The sequence below is a fragment of the Jaculus jaculus genome, chromosome 11, assembly GCF_020740685.1.
Source record: "Jaculus jaculus isolate mJacJac1 chromosome 11, mJacJac1.mat.Y.cur, whole genome shotgun sequence".
NCBI classification, from domain to species: Eukaryota; Metazoa; Chordata; class Mammalia; order Rodentia; family Dipodidae; genus Jaculus; species Jaculus jaculus.
Window position 1 is genome coordinate 60891532 of NC_059112.1, and position 25026 is coordinate 60916557.

Here is a 25026-nt window from a genome sequence, read left to right on the forward strand (position 1 = left end):
TACTGCCTGACCCAGCCTAGAGGATGTCATGTGGGCTACATTTGATGAGTAAGTGATAAAATGAGCTAAATTGTATCACAAAGTCTACTTATGCAAGGCTGGGGAACTGGTTCAGTTAGTAAGTGCACTTACTACATAAGCACAAGAACCAAGAGGGCCCAATGTGCTAAGGGCACCCCTGTAAACAGTTGGGTATGGCCACACATGCTTGTAACCTGAATCACTGGGGTCACTCTGACCCCCCCCCAAAGCAAAAGCAACTCTGGGTTCAGGGAGAGACTTCATCTCAAGGAAACAACTGGATGAATGATAGAGGATATCCCATAATCTCCTCTGGCCTCCAAGCACACTCATAGGACACACACATCTGCACACACATGCCATACATACCACACATGCACACACACACAGAACAAGTGTTAAATGCGGTATTACCCAGAAGTACAATGTACAGATTGAGCCCACAGGGAAGCTTGGGGGAGGGGCATGGTCTCAGAGTGCTTCCCCACATCTCTGCATTGTGGGAGTCCCCTGAGGGCTCACGGAAGCCCTTGGACGAGTACTAGTGCTAATGTGTAAGTCTGGACCTGTCTCCACACCCTGCATGTGAGCCCAGCCCTCTCCTGGCTCAACAGCCCCACACAGAGACACAACAACGCCTTCAGGGGGCCTGCACTTCTTCTACACTCTGCCCTCGTCATCTCTTCTCAGAGGAAAGCTCTTCTAGAATTATTTCAAGGGTGCTGTGTAGCCTATGGTACCTGCTCACCCAGCTCCATGGGCAGGTTTGTTTTGGGGTTACCTTTCACCAAGACAGCTGCAGGCCAGAGACCCCAACCTGCAGCCTCTCAGAATGAGTGAGACGACATTCTGCTCCTGAAGTTCAGAGGTGCAAGCCCGCAGGCCTGCCTTCCTGGAACCAGGATAGCAGAGCATGAGGAGAGAGCAAGACACAAAGACCTCCCCACTTGATGTCACGCTGGACAGCTGAGTCTTCATTGACGATGCTCAATGTACTCATGGCTACTTGGTTGAAAGCCTCCTGAGGTCAGGACAGCCCATGACCCATTATCCTTGCCTTGCTCAGACCTCTGCCCCTAGGCCTAGATGGAGTCCTTGCTGCATGAGGTCTCCTAGGCTAAAGAGCAAAGTGCACAGAGAAGACAGTGGGGATTCAAGGAAAATGGAAGAAGATGGGTAGAAGAAAGGGAGGGAGGGAGGAAAGCCGACCCATGTTTTGGGGTTCCTGCTCATCTCCTGCCCTGTCACTGGTTACTACACATTCATCAGCACCACTGTGTGCTGGGGCTGAGGCGGTCTTGGCTGTCCCAGGACCACACAGGGTTTATCATCCCTAGAGGCTAATGTCCATCCATACCTGTTATTGGGCACAGCTGTCACACTGATCTTCCATTAGCATTCCACGGCAGTCTGGGGGGGGGGGGTCTTCCAGAGACTAAGAGAAGCCCAGAGTGGCAAGCCACACATCCAAGGCCAACAAGGCCAAGGGGACAGGACCTCAAGCCCTGTTCGTCTCTTTTCACCCCAAGTGTGGAGGAATGATGCCCCGGGGAGCTAGGACTCTGCCAAGCTACAGCCCAGCAAAACTCCTCTCATGTGCACTGCACCTCATATGGTTTTTCAGTACTCCATAGAGCCAGGGCCGCGGTCCATAGGAGCTGACCACCTTCCCTCCTTCCTCTCTTAGCAAAGGGTCTAGCCACCAAAGAAGACCTACTACACACACACACACACACACACACACACACACCTGCCTGCTGGGTGGGAAGCAGGGTGAAAAACCACCTTCAGAGAAAGATCTGAAGCCAGCCCTGAATAGGAAACAGACCTCCTCAGCACCAAGGAAGCTTCCCCTTTGAGAATGTCACTCACTTTGCAAATTCATTCACTTCACAGGAATCAGTTGACACTTGTCATTGACTGTGCTGTCTACCAGAGGTTCCAATATTGAGGCTCCACCCTTCAGCGTGAGGCTTCGTCAGAAATGGGATCTTTACAGAGGTTACTAAAATAAAGTGAGGTAACTAAGGTTGCCCTTATACATACGAACACAACACACACACACACACACACACACACACACACACACACACACACACAGAGAGAGAGAGAGAGAGAGAGAGAGAGAGAAATCAGCCTGCACAATGCTAGCTCCTGAGCAGTACTTTTGTGACACAATTGAAGGACAGCTACATATCCAGGCACACACTGGCTGGATGGCTCTGGTGGATACACATGTCAATTCTCCCATTCTCCCAGCAACTCTGTCTTATTATTTTATAGCCATGGAGTGGAAAAGTCTTGGCTAGAGGCGCATGCTAGGACATTGTCCCTGCCCTCATAGGCACCTCCAGGTGTCAGGTGAACATGTGACCAGGAAGTTAGGCAGGAGTGGTCAGAAAACTGCTGGGAGTGAGGAGGTGGGTTCACTCTCCAGTCACTCTATACTTGGCCAACAAAGAGGAGGGAGTGGGCATAGAATGGGAGTGTAAGGTGACAGGTTGAGAAGGCTCAGAGTAATAGGAAGGTTGGCCTGGGTCCACCTAAAATAGCTGGGGACTGAACTTAGACAGAGCCCAAGAAATGGACTCAAATTGCAAGGGGCCTTTAATGCTTCAGTCCAGGACAGTTCTGTGAGGGTTGGGGCTACCTAGGGCACCTGGGCTCCAAGATGGCCTCTGAGTCCAGACAGAGGTAGGATGTAGAGGGGCAGGTGCAAGGTTCCTGAGACAACCAGGGCGCTGGGGTTTTATAGGCCTCTCCTCCCGGACTCCTCCAAGGTGGAGGAAGGGAGGCTCAGAGAGGATGTGGCACCTGCAGGGGGTCACACAGACATGCAGTGGTGCCTCCTGACCCCAAAGGAGGAGGCAGAACCCTCAAGGGAAGAGGCAGAGACCCCAAAGGCACCCCTCCTTGCCACACCTCCTGTACATCTTTAGGACCTGGAGCTGGCACCTCTATACCAGTACCTATCCCACCTTCCCAGCTTGGGCTTCTGGACCCTGTAGTGAGGGTAGGGCACCTGCCACAGCAGGGGACATGGCAGGGGCCGGGGCCCCCCGGGCCAGCTGTGTACTTGCAGTGCAGCTCTGCTGTATACCAGCTATGACTTCCTCCACTTGCCTCATTTAGGAGTTAGCAGACAAAGCTACGTGCTAAGAGAGGGGCCAGTCTGATTCTCAGAACAAAAGTGACCACTGGTTTGAGACATCTGGGAGTGTTTGCTGCAGTCTTGGACGGTAAAGATACCCTGGGCCAGACCCAGAACAATGTATCCAAGTAGACTGCGCCAGGGGAGGGCAGGGGGAGGCCTGGGAGCTTGGAGCTGCTGAGACAGGTCTTTGGAAAGGCCCACCTCTCAGGAGACAGCCAAAGTACTCAGTATCCTGTCCATAAGCTTTCTGGTAAAGTGGCATTTGGCTCCAGTTCTTAGGATCAGGAGCACCTGAGACCACAGGAGCAGCATAGCCTAACATAAAAGCAAAAGAAGCCAGTTCTATGTGGAAATTCCTGCTCCGTAAGTGCCTGTCACCTCAAGACAGGGCACACACACATCCCAGGCAAGCAGGAGGATGTGGGTTGATCTTGTTGGTAGCCTACTAAACTCCAGGCTCAGGCTTCCCACATGTCAATGTTTCAGTGTCCTCATATCCTTCAGTGGGAGAGACCACGTGCCTACAAGGACCTTGACTCCATCCTATCTGTTGCTCTAAGCACAGTGAGGAGGTGGAAGAGGGGCTTCCAGCAGCCACTTTCTTGAGGCCTTCAGACTCCTGGTCTGAGGCCAGCTGCTACCTCGACTTGTAAACCCACCACTTATCCTCACTCTCACCTACAAGCTACATCACTTCTCTGGTGGAAGCTTCCTGGCCTGTGGAAGGAGTAGTGTTCCTGCACCATCAGACTTATACAAGGAGGAAATGAACAGGCCAGCTGCACCAGGGCCAGGCAAACAACTAGGGAAGAATTCCTTCACTGTTGCCAGGTTCTGTGCTGAGCCTTTGCTCATCCCATCTTATCATTTCGTTTCTCCCAACCAGTTCAGACAAGCTCAGGTGGGGCTGGGGCTCCTTCTGAGGCCTGGCATCCAGGGACAGGGTATGAGGAGAACAGGAGTGGACCAGCAGGTAGACACAGTCCAGGATCTAGGTCCATACTGGTGTTTCCTTCCTGCCCCCTGGTGGCAGGGCCTGGTCCTGGTCTCTTGTTTGATGGACATCATGACTAAGTAGCTTGGGCAGGGAGAGGTCTACCACAGGGGATTCCCAGGGTCCAGCACTGGACAAGAGGGTCTGATACCTGCCTAATGTGAAGTGGGCGGATCCCAGTTCCCCAGTCATTCCTTTAAGGGGAATGAGGCCTGGAGGGCAGGGACTTGGTTTCAGGGCCCCCACAGCCCTGTGGTAAAGCCCCTAGACTCAGGCCACTGCATTCATTCAGTCTCTTATGAACTCACTCATTCGTTTCTTCACTTGCTCCTTTGGGGGAGGTGTGACTTCCTACATGCTGGCCAACTCCAGACTCTGGGGTTCAGGACAGGTGCTGTGGTCAACTGAGCATTCGCATGGTGAATCTGGAGCCACACCACCTCATACATAGGACATTGAGAAACAGGCTGATACCTTATCTGACCTGGGAGACCCTGGTTTGCAGGTCACAGTGACACAGAATGCCCCTGATGAGCCTAGGGACAAGTCCAAGTGCCAGAGAGTGGCTGGCAGAGCTGAGGCTGCTCAATCACCTCTGCTTCCTCCAGGTCCTTCAGCTGGGAGAGTGGTGCACAGCAGTGCCACACAGGGAGCCTAGGACCACCAGGATCAGGCTGTTCTTAAGGTTCCTCCTGGCAGTTCCTACAGGCCTGAGGTCTTACCTATGTGCAGAAGAAGGGAACCTGGAGACAGAGTTCCAGGGAAATGCAGGCCTGCCCTCACCCATCCCATACTCCATCACTGGAGAAGTTCTCAGCTTGCACAGAGCACGCAGTTCCTTCTGCCCTACACACACAGCTCTAACTGAGGCAGGACTACTGTGGGTTCAAAGCCAGAATGGGCTACATAGTAAACGCCAGATCATGAAAACAGATAGAGGGTAGATAAATAGATAGATAGGTTGGTTGGTTGGTATGTAGGTAGGTAGATAGAATTTCAGATGTCTGCTAGTTCCTGCCCATTTCTGCCAGCCTCAAGTACTTTTCTTGGGATACTGGTTGGAAGGCAGGTTCTCCCAGGGCCCCAAGTGGGGATGGATAACTCTGGTAGAACCACCAATAAGGAAGCTGAGAGACCTGAAAAATCTGCATGTCACAGCCCCAGGGGATAACCAAAAATCTATATTCTGTGCCCTCTAGGGCCAGCTAAGGTGGGTGCTGTGGTAGAGGAAGAGGTGGTGAGGACTGAAGACCTAGCACAGAGCATGCTCAACCCATATACCTATGAAGGATCCATTAAGATTCCCATTGACTTATGAACCCCCAGACACAGCAATGGCAATGCCACATGTATGAAGCATGACTGCATACCTATCAATGCCACATGCATGCCTATGTGAGCACTAGCCACTGTTGCAAGTTCACCCAAAAATAGGGGGTAGATGGCACCCTATCAGGCTGTAACTTTGATGATGGGCATCTGAGAAGGGCAGTGAAGAGAGAGAGGGAGGGGAAGGAGGGAGGGAAAAAAGGAGAGAAGGAAGGAGAGAAGGAAAGAAGAGGGAGAGTACAAAGATAGGGAGTGAGGGAGAGAAGATGAGATTGTTTCTGATGCTTCACAAACAGCCCAGATGGCCCAAGGCTTGGAGCACTTGGTTCTTGTATTAACTCAGATGCCCCAAGGTCCTGAGATGCCTTCACGCACTTTGTTCCTCACCATGGGCTGAGCTGACTGCAAAAGTAGAAAGGTGGGCTGGAGGGATTGCTTAGCAGTTAAGGCATTTGTCAGTAAAGCCAAAGGACCCTGGTTCAATTCCCCAGGACCTATGTTAGCCAGATGCATAAGGGGGCACACGCATCTGGACTTTGTTTGTAGTGGCTGGAGGCCCTCGCATGCCCATTCTCTCTCTCTCCCCCTCTTTCTCTGTCAAATAAATAAACATAAAATATTACAATAAAATAAAATATAAGACAGTAGAAAGGTAAGGACAGGACCCTCAGAAAAGAGGAAGTGAAGCTGTGCTCCCCACAGAGCCACCCTGCATGCTGGAGGCACAGGCCCCCATGGCACCCATCCCCACACAGATCAAGGCCACCTGGGTCACCAAACCAAGGTGTGGAGAGGTGTTTGGGTCCTGTGACATTTCTCCTCTTCCAGAATATGCAGCACATTTGCAGCTTGCTATCCTCTGTCTAATGCTGGAGATGGGCAGAGCTCAGCTTTAGCTCCCCTACCAACTGTGTACCTTCAATCACTTCCTATTTGTAGGTTCTAATGCTCAGCTCCATGTTTGCTGGGACACTAGCAAACACACAGTAGCACTAGCAGCAGGGAGCAGGCAAGAGCCGTGTCCCTGTCCTGAGCTCACCTTGACAAGTCACTGCACCTGGAGGCCTTGAACACTGGGATGGCCACATTTTGAAGGCCATGTATCCAAAGTGGATGGCTGCCCTGTGAATCATGTACCTGTCCCTTGGGAATATGACACTTTCCAGAGTGGGATTAAAAACCAAATGGAAATGGTGAGCTAAGGAAGAGGACCCAGCACCAATAGGTGTAGTACTGGTGACAGCTGGGGAGGCAAGGCTGGGACCCCATGCTATGGCTCCTGTTCCCTAGGAGGGGGCACTAGCCTCTTCGTAGTCCTTCATACATCGAATTGCTTTGGATCTTAGTGGCAGCCCAGGAGCAAGGACAACATCCCAATCTACCAAGGAGAAACTGGTGGTTGAACCCAAGGAGGTGAGCCCTGACCCTTTAGGTTCTGATCAAGGGTCATATCCTTCATACATCAGAAGGACCTGGAAGAATATGGGCTTTATCCTGGGTGCTGGGGATCCACAGAGCTGCTGGAGCCCAGAAAGGACCAGGGCTAGGTAGCTGGCCTGGTACACGCCGCTCTGCTGGGAGGTAGATCCAGGCTGGGGAGACACATTCTCAGGCCCTGGGCCTCCTCTGACAGGAGGCAAGCAAGCTTTATCCATTGGCAGAAGGTGGCCAGCCACTGTCTCTGTCCTTTCCTAAGAAGTTCTAAATTGATAGATTTGTGTCACATAAATCTCTCATCAGCTAGGACCCCTTGAGACCTCATACATGATGCTGAGGGCCAGGAGTAGACTTGGGAAGAAAAGATGACCTGAAGGGAGGCTGCCAGCACAGAGGGTGAAAGTCACAATTGTGGAGACAGCTCAGACTGCTTTGGGGACCCTGGTGTGAGTCTCCCATCTGAGGGTGGGGGAGGTGCAGTGTCTGTGCCTCAACTCCTGACTACAGGGGAGCTGACACTCACCACACTGCTGCCCCTGGAGGCTCTGAGGCAGGTGGGGACCCCAGGTTGGAAGTGCTGGAGGGCATGGCTTGGAGAGGGCTGAGTGGATCTCCTCTGCGTATTCTTATTTTCTTAACCCTCACCTGGTGCCATGAGGCTGCTGTCTCTACAGCTACAGCAGGGCACAGAGGCTGAGCAATAGTGCTGAGGTACAGAACACCTGTAGTGTGACCTGCTCACTGACTGTCCACCACCAGCAGGCCCCACCTCCTTCCTCTTCAATGAGGATGATATCTGCCCTCCATGACAGATGTGGCCCACTCCCCCTGACAGAGCAAGGGATCCCCCATGGATGCTCTTCTGACTCTGACTAGAACAGAACAGTGCAGGTCAGCCAAAGTAAGACAGTGGTGTTAAGAAGGTCACGGAGAGCCCCCACTGAGGGCAGGGAAATCTTTGCCCTGAAGTTAGGGGCCACAACCTGGGCTGTAATGGCCTTGGTGGCTTCTCCAAAACTCCATGCCCAAGTTTGCCCCCCAAACAATAGTCACGAGGTTGCCCCCAGTGGCCCTCGGAGCGAGGCCACGCACAGTCAACACAAATGATTGTGCTCATCCACAGGTACCAGAGACATGGTACAAAAGAAGTATGTCCCAGTGTGCACAGCCCCTTCTCTGGGGTTGATTTCCCTGGATGGAGGAGGCAGACAATACCCCAGCAGGACACTCGGCGCAAAGCTGGGGCAAAGAAGAGTATTCCAATCCTCCTGAGGATTCTGGGAAGGTCAGTCACAGAAGTGACCCCTGGGCAGTATTCTGGGCTGGGTGGAGTATTTCTATAGTATTCCAAACACTGTTCACTTCCTGTGGAGCTGTGTCCCCCAAGTTTATGTGGCCTCAGGTCCTTAACATAGCAGGGATAATAATTTTAAATGTAGGGCTGGAGAGATGGCTTAACAGTTAAGCACTTGCCTGTGAAGCCTCAGGACCCCGGTTCGAGGCTCCATTACCCAGAACCCACACTAGCCAGATGCACAAGGGAGCGCACGCATCTGGAGTTTGTTTGCAGTGGTTGGAGGCCCTGGCAGGCCCATTCTTTCTCTCTATCTGCCTCTTTACCTCTCTGTCTGTTGCTATCAAATAAATACGTAAATATAAACAAATTTTTTTAAAAAATAAAAATAAAATGTAGATTGCCTAGAGTGACAGTGTTCAGGATGGGGGGTAGTGGTGTAATCTCTCAGAACTGGTATCCTAATCTAAAGGGGAGTTTGGCCACATAGAAACAGAAGGAATGCCCTGTGAGGACTGCAGAGGAGCCCTGAGTGCCAGACAAGGAATGCCAAGAGACAGGGAGAGGCCTGGGACACCCCTCTCCTATGGCCCCCAAAGCCCCAGCCAAGAAGTCACCTTGATTAGGTACAGTCATCTCAGAACTGGGAGACAGGCAACTTTTGCTATGGAAGTAAGTATGTGGACTTTGTCACAGCAGCCTAGGGTGCATGCTCAAAGTAAGGGAAGGGTTCCTCTTGCCATCCTGGTCCAGATACTGCCAGAACTCCTGGGGCTGGGGAGACAGGCAGCTGAGGTCGGCAGCAACTAGACCAGATTGCTCAGCTGTGTGCTAACATTAGGCTCTCTCCCCCCTTCCTGTCTCCGGCTTGGTCCTCTATTCCTACCCGCTCCAGTCTGTCCTCTCACTGATGATAAGAAAAAGAAAATAAACAAAAACACTAGTCTCAGGAGATAGTTCAGTGGTTACAAGGCCTTGCTTACTTGAAAAGCATGCTAGTTTGGATTCAGTTCCCCAGCCACACATGCAAAGCATGCCAGATATTCATCTGCAGTGGCAAAAGACCTTGGCTTATGGGCAGGTGTGTGTGTGTGAGTGGGAAGGTATGGGAAGGAAGGTATAGAGGGAAAAGAGGAAGACAGAACAAAGGAAGGTATGTGAGGTCAGCCTAGAAGTCCTTCCCAGCAAGACACTGGCACACAGCAAGCAGGCCTTGCCCCTATCTTGCCCTTAGATGGAAGCTCAAACTGGGAACAGCCCATGCAGGATCCTGTGATTCCCTGAGAATCAATGTGACCCAGATTAAAGGGTAGGTGAGGCATTGGCTGTGGCCACAGCATCCTAAACGGCCCAATGTAGAGAAAGGCTCCAGTGCCTCTGCCCACCTCTAGTTTCCCACCTTTGGCCTGCATCTGGCTTCTGGGGCAAGGCCAGAATGTTCATCCAGGGCTGCCCACAGGCCTCCACTTGCCAGGACCATCCCAACACCTTCTGAAAGTCAAACTATGCAGATCCCTTCGGCTCCTCCCTGCCACAGCCTCATATTCCCAGAGCTCCGGACCCTTTCCAGCCCCCACATCCAGCTCTGTCTTACCATCTCCCCTGGGCATCCCCAACCTTGGGCTTCAATTACCACTACAGGCTATGATTTCCACTCCTTTTCTGGGGCCTGACACCCTGCTGAGACCCAGCTCCTGTGAGGAGGGTTGGGGCTCCCACAAGAGTCCCACAGGCTATCATCCACACCATGACAGTCCTGAGGTCCCACTTCCTCCTCAGCCCAGTGTCTCTTCCTGTGGGGAGGAACACCTATCCTCCAGTGCAAGCCTGGGCTTCCCCTTGTCTCCTCATTGCCACAGCAATGGCCCCATTGCCTCCTCCACACCACGCCTGGTCAAACACCTGCTCTCCCCTGGATGTCACAATGACAGCCCGACAGGTCTGCCTGCCTAGATCCTTCTGTCAATCTTTATAGCTCAGGCCAAATGTGTTTTCCTAAAGGCCTTCTCTCACCTACATCCAAATCCCCGCAAATCTATAATCTCTAGCTTCCAGATTTAGACTCTGAGGCCACAACCCGCCCTCATCCCTGGGGTTCCACTGCCTCTCACCTGGCTCATCACAGTCAACCCTGACTCTGGTCACCACTGCTTACTGCTTCTGCCCTTGCCTCAGACTCATCTCTGTAGCGGCGCTCCTACTCATGTCACTCCTCTGCTCAAAACATGCAGTGTTTCTCCATTTCCCTCCAGACTAGCCAGAGTCCTCAGCATGTGATCACTGTAACCCCGTGTAGCAGACAGCTTCAGGTTCGCTGAGATGAACTTCCAGACCAGGCACAGTTATGGAAGAAGGGATATTTATTGAAGCTTACAGATCCAGGGGAAGTTCCATAATGGCAAAAGAAGCTGGCCTGCCTTCACAGGCCCAAGCAGACAGAGAGAGAAAACACAAGTCTAAAGCCACACAAGCACACTTCAGGAACTCCAGCTAGGCCTTTAGATTGAAATCTGAAACCCACCACCACGCTTTAAGATCCACCCAGAGACATTGCCTCCAGCCAGGTGACTGTAGAATGCAAACTACAAACAAATAAACAACTGAATATATTGGGGGCCATTTATTCTATTCAAGCCACCACACCCTGGGTTCTTCTGTGTCCTCCCCCACTCACTCTATTCCAGCTGCCTGCTTCCTTGCCCCTTCTGTATCACTTGCCACAGGACCTTTGCACATGCTGTACTACTTCCTGCTTGATGCACATCCAGACTCCCTCCCGGATTTCTCCCACACTTTCTCCAGAGTCCTCACTCAAATGCTATTGAGTCACCAAGGCCCTTCCTGACCCCACACTCTTGACCCTCCCAACCCCCTTGCAGCTTATAGAATTTCTCTTGTCTCAAGCATCACTTTCTACTATATAACCCCACTCAGCGTGTTTGCTGCTTAATTTCAGCACCCTTGTCTGGAGTGTAAGTCACAGAAGCACTAGGTTACTATCTGTTTAACTCACATACCTATAGTGCTCAGAATAGCACTTGGCACAGAACTGGCTCCCAGTGAATAACTGCTGCATACATACATGAAAAATCAGTGAAATACATAGGTCCCAGCCACCAGCTCTGAGGACCTGCTTATTTTCCCTCTTCTGACATTATAAGAGGCTACTCCATTGTAGCCTCTCCCTATGCTTGCAGTAAGGTGACCTACTTTACCCTGGGTGGCGACCTTCCAGAAGCTTGGAGTGGGCAGGCCAGTGGAGCTCGCTTAGAGCCCAGCTGCAGCCAGGTTTCCTTGGGGAACACCATGGGAGGCTGCAGGTACTATGGGAGGACAGGGACTTGAGAGAAAGAAGTCACAGCCCAGCTGCTGGCACGAAAGCACTTAGCCAGTGTTGAGGATCTGGGCTTGTTCCCATCACGTAGAGCCCCACACAGTAGGGTTCTTGTTCAGGTCCTGTGGCTGCAAAGTCCCCATGTTCCAAGTGTTCAGAGCTAGCCCTCTTGGTTTCTGTGACTTCTAGTTGTTTCCCACCTTTGGCCTCCCTCACCTTCACAGTTGGGATGGGCTTCTGGGCCTAGAGGGTGCATGTCTCACAGGCACTCACAACAGGGGCTCAAGCTTGGATCCTCTCCATCTAAACCCTGGCCTCTCAGATTTGTGTGGCCTGAGTTCCCATCATGCAGAACTTGCCATGGGTAAAGGAGAGTATCACCAACATACAGGGGTTCTGCAAAGCATACCTGGCCCTGACCAATCCTCCACCACAGGGCTTTCTCACCCCCAGACTTCCCAGGACCACAGCATAAGATTAAGGTCAAGGGCACCAGGGCCCAGAATGTACCTGTTGTGGGTTGATGTAGATCTTCAAAGACCTCAAAAGTCATGATGAATTGCTAAACCCTGGTACCCAGGATTGTAACCATATTTGGACCTAGGTTCTTCAAGGAAGAAACTAGTTAAGGTTATATGCATCCCCTCCCTACTCCCAGGCCCTAAGTCCATGACTGGATGTTTACCAGGAGGACAAAGTAAAGACAGGGACAAAGAGAACAGCCATCAGGTAAAAGGTACAGGGGGTGACCAGCTACAGACCCAGAAGCCAGTAGGAGGGAGAGGTTCCTTCCAAGCCCAGGAACAGCCCTGCTAATATCTGATTCTCTGACTCTGGCCTCAGAACTGAGAGAGTCAATTGTTCTTGTCTCAGCCAGCCCACAAATGGCTTCAGCCTACAGCAACCTGCTCCAGCAGCTGAGTAACCCCATATCTTCCATTCTCTGCTCATAGTCCAGTGCCCCTTGCCAGAGCCACAGCTTCATCAGCAGGGCTTAGGCTGGCCTCTGTTTTGTTGTTGTGAGACAGAAGGCTAGCAGGTAGAATCCAAGACTTCAGACTTGACCTCTGAGACCAGTGGTCCCAGAGGAGATGGTCAGGAGGGGAAGGAGTAGAGGCACATATTCCCCCACAGTACTCATCTGTGAACTGGCCAGACACAATCCTTGCCACCTCTGGGGGGGCCGAGGTGCCTGTGTCAGAGGGGAGGACACCCCAGGAGCTGACTGTTCCAAGGACGATAGTGGATGGTGAGCTGGACTTCGCCGATGTATAGGTCCAACTCTGCCTGGGATCAAGAGCAACAAGACCTGTCCTGACATGCTCACCTGGGGCCCTCGCTGCAACACTCTGCCCTCACTGGAGGGGATCCCTGGGCCCCACCTCTCCTCATCACGCATCCCATCCAGGTTCCCCAGCTCTCTGCTGGCTCTGCATAGCCCCACCGCCCTCTCCCATGTGAGCTTATGATGGCACACTCCGGAGGCTCCCACCTCCACCTCAGCCTCTTCCTCTAGATACCCACTTGGTGCCTCTCTTCCCAAACTCCTCCAAAAGGACGTATGTTAAAGACAATCACCTTTACCTTGGACTCTGAGCCCACTGAGCAGCTAGAGCCCACCCAGCCCCTCCTCGCTGCTGTGCAGGGGCAGCATGTGCTCCTTGGTGCCTTTGCCCTTGCCTCGCTTTCTGTGATACTGTCTCTAGGGACCCTTATCCTGCCACTGACCTAACCTGGCAGGGGGTCCTTTTTCCACATGCTGCATCCCAGATCCAGTTGTCTGCACCTGGTTATCTGCACTAAATCTACCTTACAGGCCCCAGATCACAGTAGGGGCCTGCCTGGAGAATACTTGAAAAAGGAAAAGTCAAGTGGATTCTACCTTCTGGTCTACACATGACTGAATGGTGATGATGAGCCCTGAGCAGGAGCCAGGCGTGTCACCCAGAACACCCAGGGATGGCAGGGGGAGAAGAAAGGGAACCTGGGAGGGAATGGGAGAAGAGAACAGGTGGAGGGCTGGGGAAGACAAGTGGGCTCTGGGGTACCACATCCAGAAGAGGCTTGGCTAGGGCTGGAGGCAGGTGGCTTCCCCACCTAGCCACAGAGCACTGTGGGAGGGACATCAAATGAGTGAGTGGCACTGTAACTCTATGTCCTCCTGACAGTGATGCTGCCATGGAGGCGAGAGGATGGGCACAACATGTAGAGAAGGGCCTGAATGTCCCAGCATCTCAGGTCAGAGTCTCACCAGCATCCACCACGCTTTTCTTAAGATCCACTACCTAAGCAATTGATAAGCAAGCTCTCTCCTCTCCAGAGCAATTCTCTGGGGGCCAGAGCCCCCATCCACTCCTCTCCTTGGCCAGGTTTCAGGTCAGGAATTACCCACAAGGCAATCCTCACCCCCCTGCCGCATCCCACTGTGACCAGGCTAGTGTTTCCTTGGGAATAAAAGACAAATCACTTTCAGAAAGCTTCTGAAGCAAACAAGAGTTCTAAAAATCCCAAGAATTACTGAAGCCAGTTGTGGCATCTGTTACAGCATGGGTGGTAGGTACACACTTGCTATGACATTCCTCAGGCTGAAACCAGAGCCGTGGGGAGTGGCAGGCACCAGCTACTTCAGGCTGGGGGTGGGGTGGCACGCTCAGGACACACAAGCCCCGTGATCTACCACAGCTCTGCGCACATCCCACAGAAGTCACACAGTCTACCTCATGCCACCAAGAAAGCTGAGAGCAGCAAGGGTCCAGCAACCCCACACTGGAAGTCAGCAATGTGATCTCAGGGTGGACTCATAGTGGGCACACAGTGGACACAACCCAGCAACAGAAACTGAGTCCATACTGCTATGGCAGGGGCCACTGTGATGAGGAGGGCATTACTCGAGATCAGGTAGAATGAATCCATGTCAGAGAACTGTCAGAAGACACAATGTGTTCTGTTACATAAGCAACTGGAAGGACCCCAAATGAGCACAGTGTACCTTGATTGGGGCATGATTTATACAAGTGTACACATTGGCCTATGTAGGATGTGTGCATTCTGCTTCTTAGAAATTTCACCTCAAAATAAAGCAGTGTCTACAAGTGCAGAATCTAGTATTCCAGTTTATGGGTTTTGCTTTTCACACTGGGATAGGCTGGTGCTTCTGAAATTAATTTTTAAAATATATTTTGGATTCAGCAAGTGAGTAGATACATCAAGGATAAGGAGGGCCAGGCTTACTGCTGGGCAGAAGAGTGACAAACACTGAAAGGAAGACAGCTGGACTGTTCACTGCCATACTGGAAGTAAATGTATAAGCTCATGAAGATGGGTGAGTGAGTGACTGGCTGCCTGGCTGGGTGTGTGGAAGGTAGATGGAAGGGAGGATAGATGTGTAGGTGGATGGGTTTGTGGTGAATATATCACATGGACCCACAAAGAATGTAGGTACACACTTGTTTCTCGATGAACATACTTTCCCACATTTTGACATATGTATCTTCCTACCTCCTTAACCTTTACCCTCACCAATAAGAGGAAGGTTGGATGTCACTATTTTGTTCCCCAAGGGTTTAGAAGTAACAGAAGGTCCATTTGGCATCCAGATCTGGTTTCTAATCCACTCTCCTTGCAGGAGAGGATGAGTCTGTGTTGACAGAGGAAAATACAAGCTGAGCCTGCAATGGCACGAAGGATGCAGGGCTCACAGGATGATGGCACGGGTGGAAGAGACACAGGGAAGCTCCAGGAAAATTGTTCTGAAACTAGAGCAATTTGTGCGTTAGGAGAAATGAGGAATAGAGTGGATTGCAATACAAAAACACAATTTAAAATTGTAAGATTTAAAAATAATAAAATTAAAATTCTTGAGCCTTTTATAAAAATATTTTTATTTATTTACTTGCAAGGGGAGAGAGAGAAAGAATGAGAAGGAATGGGTGCACCAGGGACTCTAGCCACTACAAACAAACTCCAGATACATGTACCAGTTTGTGCATCTGACATTACATGGAATTGGGGAATCAAACCTGGGCCATTAGGCTTTGCAAGCAAGCACCTTTAACCACTTAGCCATCTCGCTAACCAAATGGGCCTTTCTTTTAAGGAAGAAACATGAGGAGGGAGGAAAAGAGGCATGAGGAGGGAAAGGAGAGCAGAAAGCTATTTTGTTTTTATAAAAAATGCTAACCAATACAATGTGCCTCTGGACCCACCACACTGAGAGGACCCAGGGAAGAAGAGAGGTTTCATTGCAGAACCCAGCTGGACCAGATGAGAGGTATCACCAGGCCAACCCAGACCTAGAGGGTCACTAAGAAGGGGACTGAACCGTGCCCCAGCCTCATGGAAGACAAAGTGAGTCCTCCAGGACACCAGGCAGACGTGACTAAAGTGACTGGTACAGTGAGTACATGGTGTGACTGGGCTGGAACCAGACCTGGAGATAAGCTGCCCATACAGGGAAGCACTGGCACCTAGGAAAAGCCTGGACGCAGGTGTGCGGTGGATAGCAGTGTTGTGTCAACACTGCAATTCTTGATTTTGATAAATGCACCATGGTTATGGGAAAGAATGTCCTTGTCCTTATGAATGACACATGGAAGAAATGGGCAAAGGGACAATGTCTTTACCTACACCTGTTGGGTTATGAACCATTATGTTTAGTATGTGTGTGTGGAGAAACAGTTACAAAAATGACAGAAAAGTGATAGATGACAAATGGAAGGGAGAGACAGATGGACAGGTAGATGGAGAGATGGATTGATAGATGAGGGATGGATGGAGAGGCAGATTAATGGATTGACAGATTTCTAGATTAATGGATAAGAAGGAGGAAAGGATGGCATAGAAAGAATAAAGCAAATTTGATAAGTGTATCTGGGAAAGGGAACATAAAGCTCCCTATTCCATTTCTGTGAATGTCTTCTAAGTTAGAAATTGTGTGCAAGGACTGGAGAGGTGGCTCAGCACTTAAGGCACTTGCCTGCAAAGCCTAATGACCTGGGTTCAATTCTCCAGTATCCATGTAAAACAGATGTACAAAGTGGCACATGTGTCTGGGGTTTGTTTGCAGTGGCTAGAGGCCCCGATGTGCCCATTCTCTCTCTTTCTCTCCTCCTCTGCCTCTTTCTGTGTCTCTGTTGGGCTCTGAAAGGCCCAGGCGTGAGGCCTAGCAGAACTTCCTGAGCCTAGCTCAAGTTTGCCGACCTGTCTCTGGCCAGCTGGGACTCAGCAAGACGCTTAATGACTTCTGGCCTGCTACTTCCGCGTGACAATTGTCATTACCATTTCAATAGTTACAGTTTACTATTGGCCCTTACCCCTACCCCCCCGCCCCCATCCTAAAATCCCCACCTTCGTCCCCAACATGATATAGGCAACTGCTCATAGCAATAAAGTGATTTTTTTGTGAGTTCCTGCTTCGAAAAGACTCCCGACTCAGTGTGGTTTTTCTCCCGTGGCCAGGAGAGGTTTCTGAGTCGTCGTATGCTCATCATCCCCTCAGCCCCTAGGGAGGAACCAGCAGGCCTGGTCTTTCCACAGCACCACCTGTCTGCCGGCGGAGGCCCGCATCTGGCGCCTAACGTGCGCTCTGGGAACCCAGACAGGCTGGTCATTCACATTCATAACAAGCCCCTTGGACCAACTCCTGAGTTGATGCTAGTATATGACTTGGGCTGGGGTCCCTGGTAGCCTCAAAACTGGGCTGGTCACCAGAGAGACTAGAGCGCTGGAACTTTCAGCCATCTGGAAGAGGGCGATACACTAAAGTTATAAAAAACAAAAAGTTTTAATCTTAAGATTAGGCAATTTAGGGCTGGAGAACATGTGAAGGGGTTGGAGGCTGGCACACCCAGAGCAGCCACAGAGCCTCACACCCTGGCCCATCTCTGTTGGCATTTCCCCAGGGAGTTCCCAAGGTAGTGCCGTTGCTTGTGTGGCCCAGGCCCTCCTGGAGCAGGACGGCACTGGTAAGCTTCAGAACAGACCCTCTCTGAGTTCCATAAACGTTTCCATCAGTGGCCAGTCTGAAGACCGGTGAGGAAGGCCTCAGTGTACAGCTCTGGTCAGAAGCACAGGTGAAGCCGCCCACCTGGGGCTGTGTGTGCTCTGGGGAAGCTCGGTGTCAAAACCGAGTGGAATGGCGGGACACCCATTTGGCAAACAGAGAGTTGATTGTGGGGTTGATAAAACATCTAACCCCCAAAACAAAGCAAATGGGTGCTCCATAAACAGCAGCAATAGGGTAAGGAACTTGCCTGTGAGTCAGCGGGCTTGCCCCTCCACCTCTAGATAAGAGAGCCCTCTCTACAGCCCCACCTCCATAGAAACTTGCCTAGCCGGCCCCTGCATCCCTACAGCTAAGAGAACCCAGCCCCACTTCTTCCCCAAGCCAGGCCCCAAGGAAGCAGAGTCCTTGGAAGTCATTTAAAGGGCTCAGCAAGCCGCATTCCATATTCTTTCTATAAGCCAGCCTCCTGAAAGGAGGGCTAGGGGAAGCACCACCTGCATTCCTCACAAGATTCTTACAAGGGCAGCTGGGATGTCTGCCCCACATAGCTGGAAAGAGGGTTCCTCTGGGTACCCAGAAGCCTAGCACCTGAGCTGCACACAGCCCCACGTGTGGCTCATACCACTGAGGCACTCAGAGGCCGAATGGAACTCCTTCCCAGGCCCCCTGACCTGTCCACTCCTGGGAAGGTCATGAGAAGGTTAAGATCTGCAATGTAATCAGACAAAGGCAAGGCTGGCTCTAGAATTCTCCATGGAATAATCAGGCTGAAGTTCAGGCCACCTGTGTGTTTGCCCAGTGCCAATGCTCTTGCCTAACACTATTTCCAAAACTAAGGAAGCAAAAATAAAGATAACAAGTGACATCAGGGTGAGACAAATCCCTTTTGTGTATGTGTGCTTTCTGCAAACATCTTACGCACGTCAGCAAACAAGAAGCAGCCCACGCTCACCCTTCTATAGGCATTTCCAGAATGAAGGGCTCCGTGTGTCTAGGCTTCACACAGGTGCTGTGAGGGCAAGGGCCCACTCATTCCACAAGTGAGCACTATGATCAGCAGGATGACCCCTTGAACAATAAGCTTAGGACCAGAGCCTGTGGCGGAGGCTCATCACCATGTGACCCAGTTAGAAGCCATTCACTTCAGTTCTTCCAACCTTAGAAGCCATTCACTTCAGCCTTCCAACCTCTGCTCCTCCCAGGAGGAGACAAGGTTCCCCAGCAATCCCACTCCAGGAGGGCCCAGGCCACATCAAGACATTAGGGTAGTATAAGGCACAGCACTGGGGGATGCATCTTGGAACAGCTGCAGTCCAGGAAAGAAGGGCCCAGCCAGGGACCTCGGTGTGACATTGATAAGGGAAACGAGCTTCACTCAAATAAAAGCTGGGTTTTGGAACTAGTGAGTTTATCCAGGGGAGTAGGGAAGCTCTGTATTCCCTGAAATATGAAGGCAAAGAGAAAGACAAAAGCCAGGGAGCTGGTTAAGGCACGCTAGGTGGGCGGGGCTCTGAGTCAGGCTGGGGAGGAGGCCCGAGGCATCCTGCTGCGCCTGCTCCAGGAGCTGGATTTATAGGAGGCAGGTGGCAGCAGGCAGTGGAACGGAGTCACTGGGCAACATGCTGTATGTACTGCTTCTCCTGTCCAGCTTCCTGAGTGCCTACCCGGCCAGTCCCATCTCGGGTCCCCAGGAATGTGCCAAGGGCTCAAAGGTGTGGTGCCAGGACCTGCAGGCAGCTGCAAGTTGTGGGGCTGTGGGGTACTGCCAAAGTGCTGTTTGGAGCAAGCCTACTACCAGGTCCCTGCCCTGCACTGTGTGCCAGGATGTGGTGGCCGCTGCTGGAAATGGACTAAACCCTGATGCCACTGAGTCTGACATCCTGGCGTCGGTGATGAAGACCTGCGAGTGGCTTCCCAGCCAGGAGTCTTCAGCCAGGTGCAAGTGGATGGTGGAAGCCCACAGCCCAGACATCCTGCGCATGCTCGGTGAAGCCTTGGACAGTGCTCCAACTCAGGTGTGCACTGCACTCACCCTTTGTGAGCCATTGCAGAGGCACCTGGCTGGCTCTGGGAGGCCACTGTCCCAAGAGGATGCATCAGAAGTGGTGGCTCCATTCTTGGCCAATGGAGCCCTCAGCTTCCACCCACAGCAGCTGTCTGGAGAGGCTGTATGCCAAGATTGTGTCCGGCTGATCTCCCGGCTCCAGGGTACTCTGGGATCCAACTTGACCTTGGCAGAGGTGACAGTTCAGGAGCAATGTGAGTCCCTGGGACCTGGTCTGACTGCCCTCTGCAAGAATTACATCCGCCAGCTCTTTGAACCTGCCGAACAAACGCTTCAGATTCTGCCCCCACCTGAGGTCTGTGTGAAGGGGGGCTTCTGTGAGGCACAGAAGGGACCTGCCCACTGGTCAGCTCAAGTGGCTGCTGTGAATGGGGTCCCCTCCCTGGAGCTGGGACTGTCAAGGAAGAAGAGTGAGATCCAGATGCAGTCTGGCCTGACCTGTGAGGTGTGCCTGAGTGTGATCCAGGAGTTGGACCAGTGGCTGGAGACGAACAGCACGGAGACCATGATCAGCCACGCCCTGGAGCGTGTGTGCTCCATCATGCCCACATCTCTAGTCCAGCAGTGCATCACCCTGGTGGACACCTACAGCCCCTCTTTGGTGCAGTTTGTGACCAGGGTCACCCCAGACCAAGTGTGCCAGACCATTCGACTGTGTAATAACAGAAGGCGGGCCCGGTCCCTTCCCAAGACCCAGACAACTGTGCCATCCCTGCTTTTGGATGAGGAAAACCAAGGCAGCTTCTGCCAGGGCTGCAAGAGACTGTTGGGTGTGTCTTCCCAGAACCTGGAGCGCAAGAGCACCAAGCGGGACATCCTGCGGGCCTTCAAGAGTGGCTGCAGCATCCTGCCCCTGCCCTACTTGGTCCAGTGCAACCGCTTTGTCGTCGAGTACGAGCCAGTTCTCATCGAGAGCCTCAGGTTCATGATGGACCCCGCGGCCGTGTGCAAGAAGGTGGGAGCCTGCCATGGCTCTAGGACCCCACTGCTAGGCACCGATCAGTGCACCCTGGGCCCCAGCTTCTGGTGTAAAAGCCAGGAGGCTGCCGAGATGTGTGAAGCTGTGGAACACTGCCGGCGCCTGCTGTGGAAAGAGAAGCCCTCCCGTGCCAACGAGCAGCCATGACCGTGGCCGCAGCTCTATCCACAGGGACTCCAAGAGGCCGGTGCTGTCCCATCCCCCATCACAGATGAGAAACTGAGGCTCTGAGATGGGAGGCTGGGACAGAGCAGACCTGATACTCAAAGCCATGTCCTCCTGATCCTGATCAGCTTCGTGTTCACATCCTGCTGTATGGCTTTGCCTTCGTGAAGACATCCTATGAATGAGAAGAGCCCAGCATCCCAGTTAGCCAGATCCTGCCCCAACTTCATTCTGTGATGCTGTCGGCCTGGGGAACTGGACTTGAATGTTACTTCTACTCCTAACAGGGTGAACACTCAGCCATGAGTCAAGGCAGAAGCAGAAGGAAAGGTGGAAGGGACTATCTCTAGTCAGGCTGATCGCTCTTTTCCAACAGCTTGGGGTGGGGGCTGCGTCTTGCTTGTTCAGGCCACATCTGAAGCTAGGGTCTCTGGGGATGTCTCCCAAGGGGCAGGTGAGGTGCCAGTGGCTCTGGAATTCTCTGGGGAGGAGTCTTGGACCTTGGCCACCACCCAAGAAGGGAATTTTGAGCTTCAGAATAGTCTGTCCATGTCTGAGCCCACTTTGGGGGCCCTGTCCTCACACTCAGACTCAAGCAGAGCAGAAATCTTAGTAGGGTGTGCTCAAAATTGAGAGACAGACTGTCTGGGGCCATCCTAGGAACAGCCCTGAGAGGGGTGGAGTGGCTGCTGCATATAGGAGGCAACAAGCACAGGCAGGAGCAAGTCTGGTGAGTAGGCCTGTCAGAGCCTCGGGTTTTGTTTTCTTTGTGTGTCTGTATAGAATGGGAGGACCATGACTGCTTCATAGGGATGTGGAGACAATTCAAGGAGACATTTTCAAATTCCTTCCCCCAGAGACCAACACCCATTGAAACCAGCAAAACCCATCTTGGTGGGGGGAAGGGTTGGGGTCCCCAAGGAGTCTGACTGAGCAAGTGTTATATAAACCACAAGCATTCTTCAAGTGGTGTTTGCTGTTTTTATTCTGATGGAAGGCTGTGCTCCCCAGGGCTGCAAACTCTCCTATTGATGTGCCTCCAGTGGAAAGCCTCCCGTGGGCCATCAGTCTGTCTCAGACACCCACTGGCTTCCTCTCACACTGGTGGACTGCCAGCCCCTCATGAGTACTTCAAGGACAGCCCTGGGTACGGCATCTGCCTTAGCCTCAAGCCCAGGGCAGGGCCTGCATGCAGTAGGGGCTGAACTATTCGTGGGATGTATGTGCATAGGTCACCGCTGCCTGAGAGCCTGGGCTGGTAATGTCCTCCCTCACAAAGGAGATGGGCTTGGCTGGCCTGGGCAGCTATGTGAGTGGGTGCTCTCTCCCAAGGGCTCTTAGGCAACTGCCCTGGGATGGGCCATCACTTAGAGATATAGGTATGCCTACTGAGCATTTCTGCACTCCTTCATTCTGGCATGGATAGATAGATAGACCTGAGTCGACTGGTCACCCTTGCACAAGATGAGGGTAATGGAGGTGGGTGAATACACTATCCACTGGGTGGACCCAGTCCAAATTTGATTATAAGAAGGAAGATCCGGGCTGGAGAGATGGCTTAGTGGTTAAGCGCTTGCCTGTGAAGCCTAAGGACCCCGGTTCGAGGCTCAATTCCCCAGGACCCACGTTAGCCAGATGCACAAGGGGGTGCATGCATCTGGAGTTCGTTTGCAGTGGCTGAAGCCTCTGGCACGCCCATTCCCTCTCTATCTCTCTACTGCCTCTTTCTCTCTCTGTCTGTCACTCTCAAATAAATAAAAAATAAAAATATTTTTAAAATAAAAGAAGGAAGATCCAAGTCAGATTACAATACAGAGGCCTTGAGGTTGCTGGTCTCACTGGCCAAAGCCCACCCTGCTCCCAGAGGCTCTGTCCGCAGATGTGTGTCTCCCCAGACATACCCCTCTGAGCTTACTTCCAACCCAGAACTACTATGAGGGCCTGTCAGGGTGAGGGCTCGCCATGCCCCTTTCTTCTACCCATACCCCACCTTGAGGCCCAGAGGCAGCTTCTCCCTCAAACTAGTGTCCAAATGTATCTCACATATCCATTATCCAGTGGCATGTGTTGTGGAGCACACCTGGCAAGATCCTATAGGCCCATTGCCCACGGGCATTGGCTGGGCATCTGGCTCCTGAGCAGTGCAAAGTCTCCTGCTCTCAGACACAGGGACCCCACCCAGCCAGAAATCCTCACTGACCCATACCAAAGCCAAGGCCAGGGTCTTTCTCACTTCCCCATGGTAGATGCACCAAACATCAATGTAGGGCTGAAGGCAAAGTGACAGGAAGAGACAGGAAAGCTGCCATCGGGTCCCCATAAGTCTGTCCAGTAGCCTCCATGGCTACTTTGTCCCACTGTGCTGCCAGTTGCATGAACAGACAAACCCTGATGAAGAGGAGTGTGCCCCACCATAACCAAAAGTGTGGGAGACCCAGCCTGTGAGGGTGGAGAAGCAGGAAGTGAGCAGCTGGGGTGCTGAGCATGGTGCCTTCTGCAAGTGCTGCCCATGTGGCCGGATACCCAAAACTTCTGCCAGACAGGTCATGGATGTCCATTGGGTGCCACCTCTGGGAATAGGCCTGATCAATAAGTAGACTTGCTAGTAGTGGCTTCCGAGTCCTTCATGGGACCAGAGTGTGAAAAGCTGGAGGAAAAGGACTTGGCTCTTGGCTGTGTGGTGGAAACTAAATCAATAAATCAGAAGCCACATTGGGCCAGATGCAGGCATGCCTACCTTTCTTTTGCTTTCTTTGAAAAGAATATAAACCCAGAGCTGTTCTGGAACACCCAGAACAGCAGCCCACATGGCAGATCCTCCCAATGCAGGGGCTCAGAAGAGAAGCAAGGAGACACACGCCACTGTGGCCCCCTTCCTCCGACCCTACACCTCCTTCATCTCCTTTGTTCTGACAGAAGTACCCCACCAGGAAGCACTACCTGCACACTTGAGAACACAGAGCCCAAGGACAAGCCCTGAAGGTCACCCTCAGGGGAGCTATGTGTGTTGGGAGATCTCTTAGAGCTGGGCAGGCAGGCTCCCTGGCCAGCAAGGCCACAGAGCAATGGTGGCTTCTGAGCTATCCATGTGGCTTGGGGTGCCAGTAAGCTGCCAGATCCCACAGTCTGTACTTTGCGTATGGAAGAGAACCGCAGACCCACGCCACCCTGGGACCCTCTCCAAGAACAACACAGCCTGCCTGCAGTGGCACCTCCCTCCTCAGCCAAGAGCCACCATACTGGGAGAGTGGTAGGCAGGGATCTTTCTATTAGCAATAAGCCCCTCTTCATAAGACTCATGTGTCCTTGTGGAGGCCCGAGCTCCAGGCTCAATACCCCAGGCCCAGATCATGACTCCACTGGGCCTATTTCCCTTCTATAACTATAAAGATAGCAGGGCATGTTGGGACATAGGCTCGAAATGTCACCAGAAACCCCTGAGTGTGAACAGAAGCAAAACCTGGGTCTCTCATGTGGCCCAACCCAGTCCCAATAGGGAAGTCTTGAGAGAATGACAGCCTGCTACTGACTTCTGCCCATGTCTCCAGCAAGGCCAAAACCCCAGGCTATCCATACAAGAACTCCTGATTCCTCCATACTGACAGCTATATAAAGGAAGATTAAAATTTTCTGCTGGTCAAAACAAAAGTCAGATCTGGGCTCCTTGGCCAACTGGAAGCCACCTGCTGTGGAAGGAAGGAGCCCAGGCCTGGACATCTCAACACCCTCCTGGCAGCTTGGGAGTTTTCTTGCTTCTCCTAAAGCCTCCAGCAAGCTGGGAGGGGTCAAAAGCACACTGAACTTAGGCTCCTAGCCCAGGAAGGTGACACATTTATTTAGGACAATGGGAATAGTTGCAGAACACAGGGGAAAGTCTCACCACTCCCCAACTAGTTTCTCAGGGTAACAGTCCCAAGGCCACAAGAAAAGGAAATTGCAAAGACAGCAAAAGAGAGAGTGACTTCTTGCATAGGCAGGGCTCCTTGGGAATTGAACAAGAAACAGTCACTTAGGAAGTTGCCTAAAGTTACCCAGACCAGCCCTGTGGGACTCTGGAGCCAGTAGTTACTCCACAGTGATTCAGGGACTGGTGTTTGGGGCATGCAACAAGGCTGAAAGTTTGGGGCTTGCACACTGGGCACCAGATTCAGGGAAGCCTGCTGTTCTGGCATCTGAGGGAATGAAGCAAGCCTAGGGAGTATTCCACACAGCCTGGAATCTAAGAGCCTCACCCTGACCTGACCAGCACA

General features: G+C 52.1%; 2 protein-coding genes across 2 annotated transcripts in view; one reads left to right on the forward strand and one right to left on the reverse strand.

Moving 5' to 3' along the window:
* Positions 1-25026, reverse strand: part of Sorcs2 (sortilin related VPS10 domain containing receptor 2) — a 478299-nt gene that overhangs the window by 248330 nt on the left and 204943 nt on the right. The gene's annotated exons all lie outside the window — the stretch shown is intronic.
* Positions 19178-21742, forward strand: Psapl1 (prosaposin like 1). The gene has a single exon (XM_004655992.2). It carries the CDS (start codon positions 19187-19189, stop codon positions 20756-20758), a length of 1572 nt encoding a protein of 523 aa, XP_004656049.1. The 5' UTR covers positions 19178-19186; the 3' UTR covers positions 20759-21742.